General features: G+C 40.5%; 1 protein-coding gene and 1 non-coding gene across 4 annotated transcripts; one reads left to right on the plus strand and one right to left on the minus strand.

Moving 5' to 3' along the window:
- Positions 1-32: 32 nt before the first annotated feature.
- On the plus strand, positions 33-5,910 carry LOC101293449 (DNA replication licensing factor mcm4-B-like). Its single transcript, XM_004290238.1, is given in 18 exon segments — positions 33-57; positions 152-799; positions 896-1,024; positions 1,109-1,190; positions 1,932-2,064; positions 2,159-2,240; positions 2,298-2,452; positions 2,455-2,658; positions 2,777-2,989; positions 3,083-3,181; positions 3,508-3,668; positions 4,256-4,352; positions 4,438-4,599; positions 4,866-4,946; positions 5,023-5,101; positions 5,190-5,326; positions 5,421-5,474; positions 5,554-5,910. Coding segments are annotated over 18 exon segments (2,616 nt in total). The 3' UTR covers positions 5,629-5,910.
- A 9,321-nt stretch (positions 5,911-15,231) lies between these two features.
- LOC101294616 lies at positions 15,232-18,347 on the minus strand. Of its 3 annotated transcripts, none has more exons than XR_183932.1 (5): positions 17,996-18,347; positions 17,428-17,499; positions 17,179-17,329; positions 15,774-15,858; positions 15,232-15,503 (listed from the first exon to the last, which is right to left on the minus strand). It is a non-coding gene; the product is annotated as an uncharacterized LOC101294616 (transcript). The 3 variants fall into 3 exon arrangements; XR_183933.1 differs by having other exon boundaries at positions 17,986-18,344; XR_183931.1 differs by lacking the exons at positions 15,232-15,503; positions 15,774-15,858 and having other exon boundaries at positions 16,915-17,329; positions 17,986-18,344.
- Positions 18,348-19,696: the final 1,349 nt, after the last annotated feature.

Genomic DNA, 19,696 nt, shown 5'->3' on the forward strand with positions numbered 1-19,696 from the left:
CCCTACCTCTCTCTCTCTCTCTCTCTCCAACCATGGCCTCCGACTCTTTCAACAACGGTAACTTCTCTCTCTATTTCTCTTGAATTGCTTGTTAACCCTAATTTCCCCAATTCGGTTTGTTTCTGATTCTTCCCAATTTCAATTCCAACAGGCCCTTCGTCCCCGGATGACTCCATCTCCAGCCCAATCGGCAACACCTTCTCTTCTCCCGCCGACGCAGCCGCCTCTCGCCAGAGACGCCGCCGCCGATCCACCACCCCCACCGCCTTCGCAACCCCTCCGGCCTCCCGCTTCGCCGCCTCCGAAACAACCCCCACCCCATCCCGCAGGCGCCGCACCAACGGCACCGCGCGTACTCCCCCCTCCACCGATGACGCGCCGCCGTCCTCCGAAGCCGGCGACAGCTACGGCATGGACGAGGACCGCCCCACCTTCGTCTGGGGCACCAATATCAGTGTTAATGATGTTAAGCTCGCCATTATTAGGTTTTTGAAGAACTTTCGGGACCAATCGCAGAATTCGGAGAGCGAGTATCTTACTGAAGGGAAGTACATTGAGGCCATCAAGAGGATTCTGGAAATGGAAGGCGATTCGCTCGATGTGGATGCTCGAAATGTGTTTGATTACGATCCGGATTTGTATGCCAAGATGGTTAGGTATCCACTTGAGGTTCTTGCTATTTTCGACATTGTTTTGATGGAAATGTTGCCTGTCATAAACCCCTTGTTTGAGAAGCACATTCAGACTCGGATTTTCAATCTCAAAACGTCAACTTCCATGAGAAATCTGAACCCATCTGGTTAGTTTTCTTGGCCTTTTTTTCGGTTTGTTGATGATCATGTGTGATGTGGATTATTGAGAAATGGGCTGATTGGACTATCTAATCTGTTTGTAGATATTGAGAGGATGGTTTCGATAAAAGGAATGATTATTCGATCTAGTTCAATAATACCCGAGATAAGGGAAGCAATATTTAGATGCCTAGTGTGTGGTTATTACTCCGACCCTCTTCCTGTAGAAAAAGGTAGCCACTACTTCAGCTTGTGTTTGTTAGCTTAATTTTGTCTGTAAATTTATCTATAGTTTGCTGAATGTTGAATGCTGTCAGGGAAAATAAATGAACCTACTAGATGCATGAAGGAAGAGTGTCAAGCTAAAAATTCTATGACACTTGTCCACAATCGTTGCAGGTACTTCATGGCATTATGTTGGAACTTTTGAGGTCACACAGTTAATATATGAGGGCGCTTTTATGCTGTTTTAATTGTTAGGTGATCAGTATATGGCCAGAGATGGTGCATTTTAGCCCATTTTGCTTTCTTTCAAACTTACGAATTTTATATTTGTTTCGTACTTGCATCCTAAACTTGTAGTGGGTATCCTTTAGTGTAATCTTTTGATGTCTTTGTATGATTGTTGCTTGCTAGAAGCTGTCGGGCACATAAACAGAAATAAATTAATTTTTTGTTCATCTTTAAAGTTAAATTACATTGGTTTGTCATCTGTAACCTTTTTTCTTTTCTGGGGGCATTCTGTCTGATTGCAGTTTCGCTTAAAGCATTGTTGCATTTTAGTGGAATATAAATCAGTATAAATCTGAGTGTTCAGATACTACTATGGAAAGATGGGTACCAAATATAATAAGATTGCAAGTGCCAGTAATTGCTTTTCTTCAGTTGAAGCAAAGTCCAAATCCGTTTTCTTGGAATTGTGACTAAAAATGGGCGAAATATATAATCTACTGCTTTTTTTCTGAACTTGTTGGGATGAACTTTGCTCAGGAAAACAGCTAAGAGTGAGAGGTTGAACAACTAAACTTTTATCAGCTGAACTGATTCAGCTAATAATTAATTTGAAAATGTGACGTCTGTAGTTTTGTGACCTGAGTTTTGTAATGAGACTATTTTAATGGGTCCTATATTGTGAATCAGGTTTACTGATAAACAGATTGTGAGGCTCCAGGAGATGCCTGATGAGATCCCTGAAGGTGGTACACCACATACTGTGAGTTTGCTGATGCATGACAAACTGGTTGATGCTGGAAAACCAGGTGACAGAGTTGAGGTAAGGCCACTATGGCATATGAAAATGTCTTGTCAATCCTAAGAAAGATGAAGATATATTTTGTTTATCTGGTCAATTTGTTTGTTTCCAATAGGTCACTGGAATATATCGGGCTATGAGCGTAAGAGTTGGACCAACGCAGAGAACTGTAAAATCATTATTCAAGGCATGCTTCTGTCATTTTGTCTGTTGACAGGTCCTTTTCTCTTTGTCATTGAGGTGGCTGTCTATAGTGCATACATTGATCTTTTTCTTTTGATTGCAGACTTACATCGATTGTCTGCATATAAAAAAGTCTGACAAGTCAAGAATGCTGGCGGAGGAGCAGACGGAAGTTGAGAATTCCTTGGTTGGAGATTCAGAAGAGATTATTTTTGATGAAAAGAAGGTAGATCAATTTATACTATCTTTTCACTTGTACTTGCATCAGGCTTTGTTTGTATGCTCTCCACTTATCAGCTCCCATTGTTTTAATTGCAGGTGGAACAATTGAAAGAGCTGGCGAAACAGCCTGATATATATGATCGCCTAACCAGATCTTTGGCACCAAATATCTGGGAGTTAGACGATGTCAAAAAAGGCCTTCTTTGCCAGGTGCATTTTATGTTACACTTACCGATTCTCTCAGTACTTGGTTAAATAATAGCAATTATCAATTAGTTCGTTTCATTATTTTCCGAACTGACGCTCATATCCATTGTCCTAAATGCAGCTTTTTGGTGGGAATGCTTTGAAGTTGCCATCTGGTGCTAGGTTCCGTGGGGATATTAATATTCTTCTTGTTGGTGATCCTGGAACCAGCAAGTCCCAGCTGCTCCAGTACATACACAAGCTTGCTCCCCGTGGCATATACACTAGTGGAAGAGGGAGTTCTGCTGTTGGTTTGACTGCTTATGTTGCGAAGGATCCTGAAACAGGGGAAACCGTAAGATATATCTTGTTTTTTTTTCAAACGTTTATCTTAGGCATTTCGTAATAACAATATGAAGTTGACTGGAAACAATATACAACTTCTCAGGTTTTAGAGAGTGGAGCCTTAGTTTTGAGTGATAGAGGCATTTGTTGCATTGATGAATTTGACAAAATGTCTGACAGCGCAAGGAGCATGTTACACGAGGTTGGTTGTTCTGTTATTATTATTATAAATATATGGCAGACATGTACATTTCTTGACATGCTATGACAGTTTGTCCTTTTGTAACTGTAACTTTCTTTCACCTCTTGGAAATTCTATATTCTCTAGCTATAGCACAATTGCTTATCTTTAACTATTACTATGTCCAGTAAGATTACTATGCTTTTGTATTATCTATAAATCAAGACTTTCGGGAAACTGCATTCTAGTATACCCATTGATCAATCTATTTCTAGTATAAACCAAGACTGTTGAGAAATTATTAACCATTTTGATGGATCTGTTTTTAATTATGCTTATTTTCACAGGTGATGGAACAGCAAACTGTGTCAATAGCAAAGGCTGGAATCATTGCTTCCCTTAATGCTAGGACATCAGTCCTGGCTTGTGCGAATCCAAGTGGATCTCGCTATAATCCTCGCTTGTCAGTAATTGACAACATTCACCTTCCTCCTACCTTATTATCTAGGTATGAAATACTTATCCTATCCCACTAGAATGACCATAGTTTGAGCCAATAATGACAATAAAAGGGCCTAAACTTGGAATGGACTATGTATTTGGCGACTGTTCATCTAATTTAAGGAGTTGGTGTAATAATTTTGTATTTCATTGAATACTTTTCTGAGGATTCGTCTATACATTAATAACATCACCCATTTTTGTTATTAACACACCCCATCTATGATGAGAGCCAATCATGAAACAAATTTAAGTGGTATACTTGTAAATAAAATTGAAATGTGTGGATAGGAAAATAGATGGGGTGTGTTAATAACAAAAAAGGGTACATCAGTTAGACTTGCTAGATATGTATAGAGGTAGACTAACTCGAGATCAAGCCAAACTGGTGGTACTACATGACATCAGTCTACCTCTGTATCAAACCTGTCTACTTGATGTACCTTTTCATAAATGTAGTGTAGAACATTCCATTTTCTGATTTTCTCTTTTTGTTTTTTGGTGTAATGGGATTGTCAAATTTGAGTATTACAAAGCCATTGATAATATAGTAGAGTTTATTACTGACTTGAGCTGGTCTGGTGATTTTCTCAGGTTCGATCTGATCTACTTAATCCTTGACAAGGCTGATGAGCAGACAGACAGGCGCCTTGCAAAGCATATTGTTGCTTTGCACTTTGAGAATCCTGAGGTCTGGTGGATATGGTTTTTCTGTTCAAGCAAACTGATATGACTAATCCTTTGTTTTACTTAAATTGCCATGTCTCCACTTGCAGACTGTACAGCAGGATGTTTTAGACCTTCCCACGTTGACTGCTTATGTTGGATACGCTCGAAAGCATATTCACCCACAATTATCTGATGAAGCTGCAGAGGAATTGACTCGTGGCTATGTAGAGTTGAGGAGGAGAGGAAATTTTCCAGGCAGCAGCAAGAAGGTAGAATGACACAGCATCTTCCTACATATCTCTTCCTGTGATACTTATATTGCAATAGTATTAAAACAATTTTACTGCCTTGTACATAGGTCACAGATACCAGTTTTTTATAGTACTAGATTTTTCTTCAATGGTAACAAATGGCAGTTAATAGATATAAGTTAATTGTTCCCTCCACATAGAAAAAAAAAAATCCTCTCTTTTATCGTGCTTATCTTATTTGGGATGCCTATATATCATATTCATTTGTGTAATAACTGTAACAGGTGATAACTGCAACACCTAGGCAAATTGAGAGTTTGATACGTCTTAGTGAAGCTCTAGCTCGGATTCGGTTTTCAGAAACGGTTAGCAAAGTTTGCATTCTACCTTGATGTTTTACACTAAGATAAACTAAACTAAACCATGCCCTAATATATGCAGGTTGAGAAGCATGATGTAATGGAGGCATTTCGGCTTCTAGAAGTTGCAATGCAACAATCAGCAACAGATCACTCCACGGGTACAAGTTTACTGCAGTTGTACATGTTTTTTCTATTTCTACCTCCCATGAAGAGAAACAGTTTAATGTCATGATTTTTTTACTCTAGGAACAATTGACATGGATCTTATTAATACTGGAATTTCGGCAAGTGAAAGAATGAGACGGGAAAATCTAGTGTCATCAGCCCGCAACATAATTATGGAGAAGATGCAACTTGGGGGACCCTCAATGCGTTTGTTAGAGGTATGATTTCTGATAAGATGTGTATAGAATCAAAATCCAAATGTCTAAAAGACCTAAAACTGACATCTCATTGTTCTTAATTGATTTTCTGTAGCTGCTGGAGGAGCTGAAGAAGCAGAGTTCTAGCAGCGAAATTCACCTCAACGATGTTAGTACATTCGTCTCTCACCCTCTCTCTATCGCATACGCAATAGTCTCACACTAATGTGCTTTTATTGGTATTTCAGCTTAGGAATGCACTGGCTACACTTGCAAGTGAGGGATTTGTGGCTGTTCAGGGCGACAGTGTCAAAAGAGTGTGATAGGAGGACCAAGAAACGTATTGGTTGACATTTGACATTGCTTTTTAATTTGTAACAAGAGGCTACTCAAGATTTTAGTCGAATGTTCAGTGCTTTTGCTGGTTGATCAAATGTATGTAAAATTATTTTCATGTAGTTGGCATTAAGGAGTGGAATGCCATCAAGTAGCAAGTCGTTAAAGGTATTGAAGTCTAAAAATTTGGAATTTGCAGAAAGTATTGATCTTAATCTGTAAGAGTGCTGAAGTGCTTGGATCCTCTATTTCTCATATCAGTTTAAAGCAACTAGGTTTCTCATTTCAGCAACTCAGGGTTCACCTTGTGGCCGGATCTCATACTTGTGCAGCCTTAATTTTCTTCAAGTGCTGCGAGAAAGAAAGAAGTACTATGCTGGAAGAGAATACAGAAACTCAAATTGAAGGCTGGGCACCATCTTGAAATAAGCGTAGTCCTCAAAATTTTAGCCAACCTCGTTATAACTCTTCACTTTATATTTCTCATTGGACCCGAGTGCAGTATTTGGCCACCTTTACAACAATCAAATTCATCTCATAGCAGTCATGTTGTTTAGATCTGCACAACATGATCCAAATACTTACGGGTTCATTTGATCTGCTTAATAATCGTATATGCAACAGCTCACTGTTGGCAAGTAATCCGTCTCGGCAAAACGATTTTTTTTTTTTGTATTAGGAGTAAGATTCTCATTTACGGACCCCTTGTTGGCCTTTATGCTAATTAGGTTTATGATACTTTTATTTATAACTAGAATTATGACCCGCGTTTTGTTGCGGGATTTGTAAGATTTGTGTTCATAATTTTTCTTCTTTTCTTCTCATTTATAATGTATCAAAATGCAAGATCTATATAGATTGAATTTGAAATACTTAACAACAAAACACTTATTATTGTAGTAAGAGTATATCTTACTATCATATGCAGAGGGAGAGAATTCGTCTTGTGTTCGTTCGTCGTCCTCTTCTCCTTTCTCCTCCTTTGTCTCTCTCTCTCTCTCCTCGATCATGGTCGAAATTTATGGAAACCCAAAACAACGCAGGAGACTGTTAATCAAAACCAAGCAGATCAGTGAGATCACCCAGAGAAAGCAAATTCAACAAACTGTAACCATTCGCTAGGCTTTGCTCTATCGCCGCAGCAAATCCCTAATCCCTCTGTATTTGATCAAGGAAGAGAAGTGATATTTCTTCTTTTTCGGAGGTCGATCTCTCTATTCCTATGTATAGATCTCTCTCTCTCTTCCCAATTTCTTATGTTCTTTCTCCTCGATTCTTTCTTTCACTTTTTTATCGGAGACAGAACAGAGCAAATTTCAGATGGTCCTTTCTAGATAGTGTGCGAACTGCGAAACCCAATCATATTTTTTTTTTCCTAGTTTACGAGAGAGACAGAAAAGAAAAAAGAAAAAAAAAAAAAAAAACTGGCCCGAGTTCAACATTGTTTTTACTGTAGACAAACAATGTTTATAAACAGTACTCAATCAATAGATATATAGTAAACTAGTCAATCACCCGCGCGTTGCTGCGGGCTAGGAAATTTTTGACAATCACTGTGATTCGGCTCAGTCTATTTCAAGGTAATCTAAACGGACAAAGTGAAAGAGATATCATATCATTCCTTGTGGTGTAAATCTTATTATAATTTTTCAACATACAGGTGATGTAGAAAGATGCAATAATGTACTTATTTTACTCTAAACCAGAACTCGTAATCACATCTCAAACATAATGAAAATCCATTCATTATATTACTTAGGAAAACAAAAGTGAGGCAATGATTGCTGCGAATAGGATTTGTACATCTTTAGTGTTCCACCTGTTTCACTTCCACTTGAACTGCGACTTAACTCAGGAAAAAGTTATTGTATTATCAAATGATCAACCATCTTCATTTCTGGAAAACCTGTCATCTAACCAACATAATATGATTAAAGCCTGAAATATCGAATTGCCATACAATCCAAAATGTGCATGCAGATCAAAGTATATATACCAAGATAGATTAATTTCATAGCTGCTAGATATTTATTAAGTGTGATCGATCATGCTTATCAAAACCAGGGAAGACATTGCTTTCGCATTAGTTCATGGTATATAGTAAAATTTCAGAAGGTACATAACACCTTTCAATTTCACAATATGTTTTCTATATCAGAAATTCACCTCTTGAAATGCTAGTAGTATGAATTATCCATGTTAAAATGAACATATCTACAGTTCATGACATGAATCCCACTCTTATCATTGCTACCATCAAAACCAAAATTAGGGGATTAGGCACAGAGCCAAAAAGGTTCAAATTTGTACTTTCTTGATGAGTCTTTTTACCACTTCCATCATAACTTACTATCTTTCTACTCTTAAAAGTACGCCTTCAAGTCCATTGGTATACACCCGACTCTCCCCTGTGATGAGAACACAACTTCTTGTAGTCTGAAATAGTTATCACCCCTCAATCAGCACCCGCTTCTTTCATTCCAATTTTCTTCAACTAACTTAAGGAAAATAGAACAATATTTGTTTCTACCATTTGTCTAACTCAATTTGTAATCCTAATAAACTATCAGAAAATAAACAAAGTCTGTATCAACTACTCCTCTTTTTTGTCCCCTGACCATGCACCATCCAAAATCTAAAAAGGTACACAATTATGTCAGATAGTATCATATACAATCATGCTCATAATAGATCTAAATCTTTAACATAAATATTTGAAATGATAAATTTTCTATGTAAATATCTCTAGGATGATGCAGAAGCGGCTATTGATCAATACCCATGATTAAAACATCAACTATAATATAGGAAGTGCATAAGGTTCAAATGGAAAATTAAAAAAGGAGGGAAAAAAAAACCGAGACATTAAATAAGGACATATACTAAAACAAAAACAGATCTAATAAAGACACATGCAGAACTAAAACAGGATATCCTATTTCGTCAAATTTATTATACATGAAGTTAGGTTTATGCCAAAAGTTCCTTTTTATAGTATTGTTTAACTATATACATGTTTCGGTATGATCGTTTATCTTCTGTTACCCATTCATGTCTTCTTAAGTTTTGGAAAAATCTTCTTCTTGAGGATGTAGCTGCAAAATACAACATGCTTCAAAAGTCAGTGGTAACATATGTTAAGCTTGGTAACAAAGAACACCACATCTGCTATTAGTAAGAAGATGCACGTCATTTTATTAACCTTTTAATTAATGACAAGCCAAAAAATTTAAATCATATATCTACATCATTCAATCACTCTCTCAATGCTTTTAAATAGTATGGCTAGCAAAGACAGTTGTAACGTGCAAGGATATAGCTACCTCAAATCTCAGAAAAACCTTTCCAACTCAATAATACAATACATATGGTTCTGCAATAAGTTACACATTGTTTCTTTTTCTTCTTCTTTTCCTTTTTTTTTTTTTTTGCTTAGTTTTACTACTACTGACTTTTCATGAACAATACTTCTCTGGGTAAATAAATTAGAATCACACAATGTAAAAACTACAACCACAATCAAGACTTCACAAACAATTTCAATATAGTAAATATATTCATAAACAATTTTTATGCTTATTCAAATTTCTTGGAAGTATATAATAACACACAAATTTGAAACCTCTCATCAGACCCAGAACTTTAACAACAATTAGAACGAAAAAATAAATAAATAAATAACGCCGGCTAAGATGCGCCGGCTAATCTCCGAGTCCATCTGCAGATTCAACTCCTCATCTAAGTCTCCTATAAGCCCACCGGAGCCCCAGCCGAAATCTATGGCAGAGGAGGAAGCCGTGGAATGGGCAGAATAAGAAGAAGGGGGAGAAGAAGAAAGCGGTGAAGATAAAGCAACATCCCTGCTATGCTTCTATCCTTATTTCTCTGATCTGAGATGACAGAATCAAAAACAATTTCAGAGAAGAGGAAGCTTACCAGATTCGGAATCACAGAATATTTGGTAGGTATCCCTCTAAGCGACGACCCCCTATCTGAAGCTTACCTCGAGTCTAAATCTCTGTTAGGATCATTCCCTTTACCTATTGCTCTCCTAGCCCAGTATCCCTAATGCCCAGCTCCTCAGCCCAACAACAAGCTCTGTGCACAACTAGTACATCCAGCTTCACGCCTCTGCGACTCTTGAACTCACTCCCTGCATTTCCAGTTTGCTATCTTGTCTCTTTAGACAAGTTCCAATCTTGTTTGCATTCAGTTAGTGGTGGTCCTGAGCCACAACGGTCTATTTTGAATTGTAACCAAACTCTTATATGTTGCTGCCTTCCTTGGAGAAGATTATCAGAAAAGGAAATGCAATTGCTTTAGTTTATATGTCTTTCCCCTTTTTCCTCCTGTTATAGTCCATTATCTGGTATCAGAGACCAGCTCCGATGCGTGGCAACCAAGTCCGGCAACCTTCGCCGGCAATCACTGGTGGTGTTGTGCCTCCCCTTCCCACCTGCTCCGCTACCTTCTCTGGGCTTATCTTCCCAACCAATTCCCTCCTCATCTCACACAACCATTTCCCCACAGCCACCTACCCACTCCCCTGCTCAACTTACTTTTGGGTCATTACCACCAATTCCCCACACTCCTGCTCCACCTCTTCAAACCAACAACACACATCAAGCTATTTACAACCCACCCCCTCACCCCTCTTCGCCTTCATACACCTCCCCACATCCCACACCTCCTCCCCAGCAGCACGGTTACATTCCACCTCCACCCACCCCTCCTCCCAACAATTTTCAACAACCGCCACACCCCCAATACCCAGAGCCACACCATTATTGCCCACCTAGAGTCGACTTACCACGATTTAGATGAGCTCTTACGAGCTTCGTCACCCCTTAGTGACATGGGACGAGTTCGCTTCAGCCCTCCTTTCTCGCTTTGACGGTGGCTCCGCAGTCAACTTCAAGGGTGCACTCTCTCACCTCCAACAGACAACCTCGGTGGACGACTTCATTCTCTCTTTCACCAAGCTTTCTTGTAGAGCACTAGACTGGCCAGACAGTGAACTCCTTCACATGTTCATTGGCGAGTTACGACCCGAATTACAAAATGATGTCTATGTTATGCAACCACACACCCTAGAAGAGGCCCAACGCTTGGCACGGCTCTTCGAAAACCGAAACTCACAGCTGCGCATTCCCACATCTTTTCGGCCACGCCCACCTACCCCTTATTCCTATCACCGTCCCCCGTCCTCCACCCCCACCCCCTATACCTCTCCCCAAAACCGGCCACCACCCCCCACAACCCAACCTCCACGACCACCATATCTCGGTCACAACCCTCCCTCACAACACCACAAATCACCCCACTTCCGTCAACTCTCCCCAGCTGAGCAGCGAGAACGGAGAGCAAAGAACTTGTGCTTCAATTGTGATGAGCAATACTCGGACACCCATGTGTGCAAGCGGCCTTTCATGGCCATTCTTGATTGCATCGAAGTCTCGGAGGACGGCGCTGTCGAAGAAACTGAACCACCCCACCCCGACGATGCGGCCATGACCACCTCTGATGAAACCATCTATCCCTTGCACGCCATCACCAATACAAAACTCAGTGAGATGATGCGCTTACGCGGCTCCATTGGCGACGTACCTATCGATATATTCATCGATTGTGGGGCAGCGATGAACTTCCTTCATCCAGAAGTAATCGCCAAGTTGGGTACGCCTATTTCGCCAGCAGGACCTCTACGGTTCACAGCTGCTTCCGGCCACCTCCTCACTCCCTCCGGCATTACCGAGAACCTTACAGTCCACGCCCAAGACTACAGCTTTACAGATTCCTTCCTTCTCCTTCCTGTTGCCGGCTGTGACCTTGTCTTGGGAGCTCAGTGGCTTGAAACATTGGGACTCATTGGATGGCATTTCAGGGATAAGATCATGGTGTTCATGGTTGATGGGCAACGTCATGTGTTGCGCGGCACCGTTGCCGACCCCAATTCTGAGATTGATGCCTCCGTTATCTTCGACCTCATTCCCGGCGAACAGTTTGAACACCACCCTCCTCTCATGCCCATCCTAGATCACCACCCCCCCTACCCACAGACCCGAGATTGAATCCCTTTTACTCCAGTTTGGACCTCTATTTGACACTCCTTTGGGCCTTCCCCCTCACCGATCCATTGACCACCGAATTCCTCTCATTCCCAATTGTGGACCGATCAATGTTCGGCCCTATACTTATGCTCACTCCCAAAAATCTAAACTTGAGACTCAATTTGCATCCATGCTCGCACAAGGCATCATTCGCCCTAGTTCTAGCCCATTCTCCTCCTCGGTGTTGCTTGTTCGCAAGAAGGATGATACTTGGCGCTTTTGTGTGGATTATCGTGAGCTAAACGCGGTCACGGTAAAGGACCGTTTTTCGATTCCCGTGGCCGATGAGTTATTTGCCGAGCTACATGGGTCCTCCATCTACTCCAAGCTCGACCTCCGGTCCGGTTACCATCAAATTCGGATGCATGAGGCCGACATCCACAAGACCGCTTTTCGGACTCACGATAGACATTACGAGTTTGAAGTAATGCCTTTTGGTCTTTCGAATGCGCCCGCCACCTTTCAAGCACTCATGAATGAGTTATTTCGTCAACTCTTCCGTAAAGGTGTGCTCGTTTTTTTATGATATATTGGTATATAGCAAGGATTTTGAGTCCCATTTGTTACTTTTGGAGGCCGTTTTGCACATCTTGCACTCTAATCAATTGTTTGTCAAGTTATCAAAGTGTGATTTTGCTCAATCAAGTGTGCACTATCTAGGACACATAGTATCAGCCCAGGGAGTCTCCATGGACCCAGAAAAAGTCAGTTGCATCCTTCAATGGCCTAAGCCCAAGACTGTGAAAGCTTTGAGAGGGTTTCTCGGGTTGGCTGGGTACTACCGCCGTTTTGTACGCCATTTCAGTATCATCTCCAAGCCATTAACAGACATGCTGAAAACTAATGGTTTATCTTGGTCTCCGGTGTCTGATAAAGCCTTCTCCGATTTGAAGATTGCCATCACCTCTGCGCCAGTCTTGGTCTTACCCAATTTCGACAAGGAATTCTATATCGAAACCGATGCCAGTGGCCAAGGTATCGGCGCGGTCTTGACTCAGGAGAAGCACCCAATTGAGTTCCTCAGTAAGTCTCTTTCTCCCCGGAATCAACTCCTTTCTACTTACGAGAAAGAGATGTTGGCGGTGTTACAAGCTACCTCGAAATGGCGACAGTACTTGTTGGGTCACCATTTCACCATCATCACCGACCATCAACCGCTGCTTCACATGTTCCAGCAACGAGTGAGCACTCCGGCGCAGTTGAAATGGGTCTCCAAGCTCTTGGGTTTTGATTACTCGGTCCAGTACCGTGCCGGCAAGTTGAATACGGTTCCGGATACCTTATCCAGGCAGCATGAATTCCTCTCCATTCAGGGAATTTCGGCTCCGGTCTTTGATTGCCTTTCGGCTATAGACCGCGCCTGTCGCGCCGATCCCCCAACCAATGCCATCCTCACAGCCTTGGCAGCCGGTCAATCAGTTCCAAAACGCTTCTCTCTCCGCGATGGCAGACTAATGTATAAGGATCGTGTCTTTGTTCCTCCGACATCAGACTGGCTTGAGAAGATTCTCTTTGAGTTTCATTCCACACTTATTGCTGGTCATTCGGGTTTTCTTCGGACTTTCAAGCGGCTCACACACAATTTTGCTTGGCCTGGAGTACGCAACGATGTCAAGAGGTATGTTGCTAGTTGTGATACTTGTCAGCGTGTGAACCAAGAAACTCAGTCTCCTTCTGGACTTCTGCAACCACTGCCTATTCCTACTGCAATTTGGACTGATATTGCTATGGATTTTGTTGATGGGCTGCCTCCCTCCGAGGGCAAGACCTCTATCCTTGTTGTGGTTGATCGATTGTCTAAGTATGGTCATTTTGTGCCAGTGTCCCACCCTTATACAGCAGCTGAAATAGCAGAGGTATTCACCAAGGAAATCTTTCGCCTTCATGGCATGCCTCGTACTATTGTCAGTGACAGAGACCGTGTGTTCATCTCCAATTTTTGGGAAAGCTTCTTCAAGCTTCAGGGCACCAAACTATGTCGCAGCTCCGCATACCATCCCCAAACTGATGGTCAATCCGAGGTCTTGAATCGAACCTTGGAGCACTTTCTGTGTTGCTTCATCAGCGACAAGCCATCGACTTGGGTCAATCTCCTCCATTGGGCCGAATGGTGGTACAACTCCACCTTTCACTCCGCCATTCAAATGTCTCCATTTCAGGCTGTGTACGGCCGCCCTCCTCCCACAGTTCAGCAGTACATACCTGGTACTACTTCCAACAATGCGGTTGATGTTGCGTTGCAGAATCGCGACACTCTCTTGAGCCACCTCAAGGATCATCTGGCCATCGCTCAAAACCATATGAAGCAACAAGCTGACAAGCACCGGACTGAGCGTAGCTTTGAGGTGCATGATTGGGTTTTCCTTAAACTTCATCCTTATCGGCAGCAATCATTGGTACGCAGACCTTCCCAAAAGCTCGCTCCCCGTTTTTACGGTCCATTCCAAGTTGAGGCCAAGATAGGCAAAGTGGCCTACAAGCTGATCCTTCCTGCCAGTTGCAAGCTCCATCCCATCTTCCATGTCTCGTTACTCAAGAAGCGAGTCGGCAGCGGCACTCCTGTGGCCACAACTCTGCCTCATTTTGACGCACAAGGACTCATTGATTGGCAACCAGACCGGGTCCTTGACATGGCAGTGGTTACCAAGCGCAAGAGAGCAGTCACGAAATGGCTGGTGGCTTGGAAAGGTTTACCTCTGGAAGATGCTACATGGGAAGAGGCGTACTCCATGGTGCGCAAGTTCCCAGACTTTCAAGCTTGAGGACAAGCTTGTTCTCATGGGGGGAGGACTTGTTAGGATCATTCCCTTTACCTACTGCTCTCCTAGCCCAGTATCCCTAATGCCCAGCTCCTCAGCCCAACAACAAGCTCTGTGCACAATTAGTACATCCAGCTTCACGCCTCTGCGACTCTTGAACTCACTCCCTGCATTTCCAGTTTGCTATCTTGTCTCTTTAGACAAGTTCCAATCTTGTTTGCATTCAGTTAGTGGTGGTCCTGAGCCACAACGGTCTATTTTGAATTGTAACCAAACTCTTATATGTTGCTGCCTTCCTTGGAGAAGATTATCAGAAAAGGAAATGCAATTGCTTTAGTTTATCTGTCTTTCCCCTTTTTCCTCCTGTTATAGTCTATTAATCTCACAAAGATCTGAAATTGCTTTTTAGTGTAATTGGAATCCAGAAAGAGCACAAAGAGAGAAGGAAGAAGGAAGCGATACTGAGAGAACGACTCTCTCTCCCCTGTTTACTCTCAACCGACAAAAAAAAAGAAAAAAAGCCCAACATAGAGGCACAAAGCTCTTACAACTCAGGGTGGCATCACTGTTTTTTACTGTAGATGAACAGTAAAATAAACAGCACTCAACAAATAGATATATAATAAACTAGAAATTATACCTGTGCGTTGCTACGGGATTTATTGGCAATAAACTTTGTATTCTCATGCGTTGCTACGGGATTTATTGGCAATAAACTTTGTAATTTGTATTCTATATATGGGAGTAAGTGGAATTTTACGTATACTGAATATTCCATTCTAAGAAATAAAAAGGCCAGAACAGTGGTATCATGTTTAGTTCATCGCTTGAAGAAATAGATGAATTATAATTGATGTCAACCGTCAACCATAACTGAATTAGGAAAAATCACACTTTTTCACACTAAACTTGTGCAAATTTTGAGTTGCTTTGGAGAGCCCCAAGCTGCTTATCAACGTGGAATCTTCTTATCAACTTGAAGATCTCAATTATCTGCAAGAGCAAGACAAAATGCTGAATCAGTATGGTGCTTTACTCTATACATGTATCCAAAATAGTTACTTTCAGAGTGATACTACCATATTAGTTAAGTTTAACTAATCTATACATTTATATATACATAATGCAAGCCTAGTTAATCTGTATATGTTAACCTGTATTGAAAAGTATACTTTATAGTTTATAGTTTATAGCAATATGCAAGTCAAATGGCAATTGCTCATTTCTTTACTTCTCTGTGCCCCTTTTAAACATAGTACTCACCTGTTTTCATGTAACCACATCTTCACACCGATTACAATCAATAAATCATACCATAACCTTCAACCTCATTGGTTTTGGGATCTTTCTGTTTGCATATGAAAAATTCAGACAATACATGAGCCCTCAAATAACAACTTACATCAACCACAAACAATAGCACACAATAAACATGACACATTCCGAATTCTTCAGACCATAAAATGTGCTCAACGTTGCCTTTTGTCTCTAATCTAACTCGCTAAGCAATTAAACAGAGCAAACTATTATTCTATTGAAAATTTACCTATTAACCACAAAGAAACCAAACACAGCAATTAGAGCATCACCAACTACAACCCTACATATCCCAAATAACCACGAAATCAAATCATGCAAATATAGTTTCAATAGAAATATAGCAACAATATAGTTTCAGATGAAGTTGTTCTTATCGATCCAGTTCCAGCTTCGGTCCCAAATGAAGTTGTTCTTCATTTTAATAGAAATTATATAGTTTCTACATTATAAACAAATTAAGAAGAAAAACAACAGAAATTTTCCCGAAACCCCCCATTGCAGCACACAATACAACTAATCCATACAGATTATGAATCTCATCAACAACTGAGTTTAATTTTGGCTACAAATTCCAAACTACTATAACGGCAAGGAACACAATTTTGGATGGCTTTTATCATTTTGTAAATTAAAACTAATCCGGATATGAAACATGGAAATACAATTCAATAGGCATTATCTATCTGTAAAAATTTCCCAAACTGCAGTCCTCCTCAACCTTAACAAAGAACTTTATAACACTGTAACTGCATGTAAGGCAGAAAAGTCAGTTTGTTCCTTTGGCTTTCTGTTATTATTTTTTTCAAAAAAAAAATATAGCAGACTACATGCTACATAGAATTCAAAAAAATAGTTTAATAGTCAGCCGTTCTTTTTTTTTCTCATTAATATAATATATTAATATTAGAGCATGATAGTTGTAAATAGGCGTACATTTAAATTATGGATGAGCATATTCAGGAAAAAAAGAGAACACAAATGACATGATGAATATTCAAACATCATCAATTTGCATATTCATACATGATACATGATTATCAATGTTTCTCTATGGTCTAAAACTGAGCAGTCTAAGTTGTTGCAACTTATTTGCAGCAGCATTTTAATCTAATGTTGGCATTTCTCCAATAGTCCAATATGTGTAGAGAAGGAAAAGACATGTCAGGATTGTCTAAAACATGCAACACAATCTATTGGTGGTGAACTTGGTTTGGTTTGCATATAACATGTGGGATTAATCATATAATGGAATATGTTTATTAAGCAACAATTTAAACCTTTTCAAAACACATTGATGTGGGATGATATAGAACTTATATTAAGCAATAAAATGTTCAGTAGTTGTTACCGTGGACTGCCTGCCCTATTGCAGGCAGATCAGTACACCGTTGTTTTTCCTTTTGTTTCAGTTGTCATAAACAGCTTGGGCAAGCTTTAAAGAAACATCCACCAAGTGATGAAAATCTACAAATAGAAGCATTACAATAGACCATCTATTCCTGCAATATATATATGTATTAGTAAGAACACTGAAAAATTTGGTTGAATGCAGTAGTTAAGTAATTATATCATGCCAAAAGCAGCAACCATTAAATACCTTGCTGAATAACAATGCAAAACCTTCATGTGAAAGTTTGCCGACTTCACAAATGTTGCTCCAGCCTTGTCCCTTGAAATGTCATATCACAAAGATTAGAAAGCAATCAAAATAGCATTATACCAATTGCCCAATTGTTCAATTGCTCATTATCCCCTGAAATGAGCACTACTTTCTTTTATCTCATTAAAAGAAACTCAATTGCTCAAGAAGCTCAACAATATACTGTATTTCCCTATATGAACTATAGAAAGCCATTTACTTCATAATCAGACCCTAAATGAACTCTATCGATTAGGACCAACAATCATTCAATTGAAGACATTTACTTCATAATCAGACCCTAAAAGCCCAATTAAATTGGAGACTACGACAAAATATCATTATCAAAATATGCACGATCAAATTCTTGCAAAAATTGGGTGTCCTCGAGAACAAATCGATGGAAACCGAGATAAACTAAAAAGGGCAAGCACATGGAGAAAGAAGCAACCTACAGATCGAAACCTTGATAAGAATCAAACCCAGATCGAATAGCAAACCTTAAACTCAGATTACCTAGAAATACCTGTTCTAATCTGAGGACGGCGAGGAGAGCGAGACAACGACATGTCAAGACTGTTCTGATTTGAGGACGGCGAGGATAGCGAGACAACGGCATGTCAGAAATTGAGAGAGGAACGACAGTGGATAGAGAGAGAGAGAGAGAGAGCAGAAAGATAGGGAGAAGAAAAAAATCAGAAGGTCTCTAGATCGATCGGGAAGTTTCATGAATGAGGATCGATAGAAAGGCTAGAATGGGTACAACAGAGGAAGGAAGAGATGAAAATCCCTACCTAGACTAATCTCTCCTATTGTTACTCACCTTTTATAGATAAACTCAGACAAATCCCTCTTCCTCTCCTTTCTCCTCTTCTCTCTGAAATTTGTCGCTGAACGGAAGATCAAGAAAGATAGTCGGTGATGTTGTTGGTATCTGAAAGATGTCACTGCTCTTTCCTCAACAGGTCTCGAAATTTCTAGTTGCAGGTCCTACTGTGTCTTATTAAGTGAAGGCCCAACTGTGTGAGTGTGTTATTAAGTCTTACCAACAACAGTAATTAGCAACAGTATTAAAAACAGTGAATTTAATCGTCTGTATAATAAACGAAAAATATATGTATGGTAAATGACCTGTATGTATATGTATAGTAAACGAAAAATATATGTATGGTAAATGACCTGTATGTATATTTTATATAGACATGACACTTGACAAGAATGATCTTGGGCTCTGGGCAAGGATTCTTAAACAGTGACAGGCTATTAAGGGTCCGTTCAGGCCTTGGCCTTTGGTTCGCGTCACTGAGGTACGTCTTCGCCTCCCCTAGTTTCAAGCTTAAAGCCAGGTCTGGAGCTCGCAGGGGTTCTGCTAGGTTTACTGTTGACTCTTTCGACAAAGCTTTCTGGGAAGAGAAAAATGAGTGAGGAAGGGTTGATCAAATAGGATACCCAAAAGAAAAGCTGAGGGTGGATGATCACGGAGAAGGTTTCATGGCTGGTTCTAGGGAGGGAGTCTCATAAGAAGCTTTGGTAAACTTGCGTTTATTCACCTTTGAGAGAATAAATGGGGTCTCTTCTCGTTCCGTTTGGTAATTCTCGCTCTCTCCTCAGTTATAAAGTTCCATCGCTTTCATCTAGATCTTGCTGACTTTATCATCAGAGCTTAGTAGGGCGGCACCACGGCGGTGTCCAGAAAAGTGATCAGATCCATCCATATTCATCCGTAGCTGACTAGCTGCAATTCATTATCTCGAGCGCCCAACTCATCCGAGAGAAGACCAAGTCCATTTCCAGAATATTTACCCCCAGCCCATTCCATCTCGGATTTCAACCAAACATTTATATCAGGTAGTTTTGCAAGCATTGAGGAGCTGCTGGTAAATTAATTAAGGCCATTTTGTGCTCCCTCACAAAGAAACAAGGCCAAACAATTCCCAAACTAGCTAGGATATCATACCTTTGAAGGGTTTGCTGGGAACTTCCTTGCCGGTGGAAAGTCGACCCAGCACAAAATGTATAAGAGTGATACGTAGTTAATTGACCTCAAAAGTGGCAAAGGCGGTAAACCAAAAACCGATAACCCAACATGTCGATCAAGCGATGAAACTAGCTAGATGAGCACAAATATTTATATCTCATCAAACATTTTGAACAGAATGAGACGCCATGCCAGTCGTGAATCGCTGGTTCGGTGGCGACGATCCTGTTTTCATGTACTCCATATGAC

This window comes from Fragaria vesca, linkage group LG2 (assembly GCF_000184155.1).
Source record: "Fragaria vesca subsp. vesca linkage group LG2, FraVesHawaii_1.0, whole genome shotgun sequence".
NCBI lineage: Eukaryota > Viridiplantae > Streptophyta > Magnoliopsida > Rosales > Rosaceae > Fragaria > Fragaria vesca.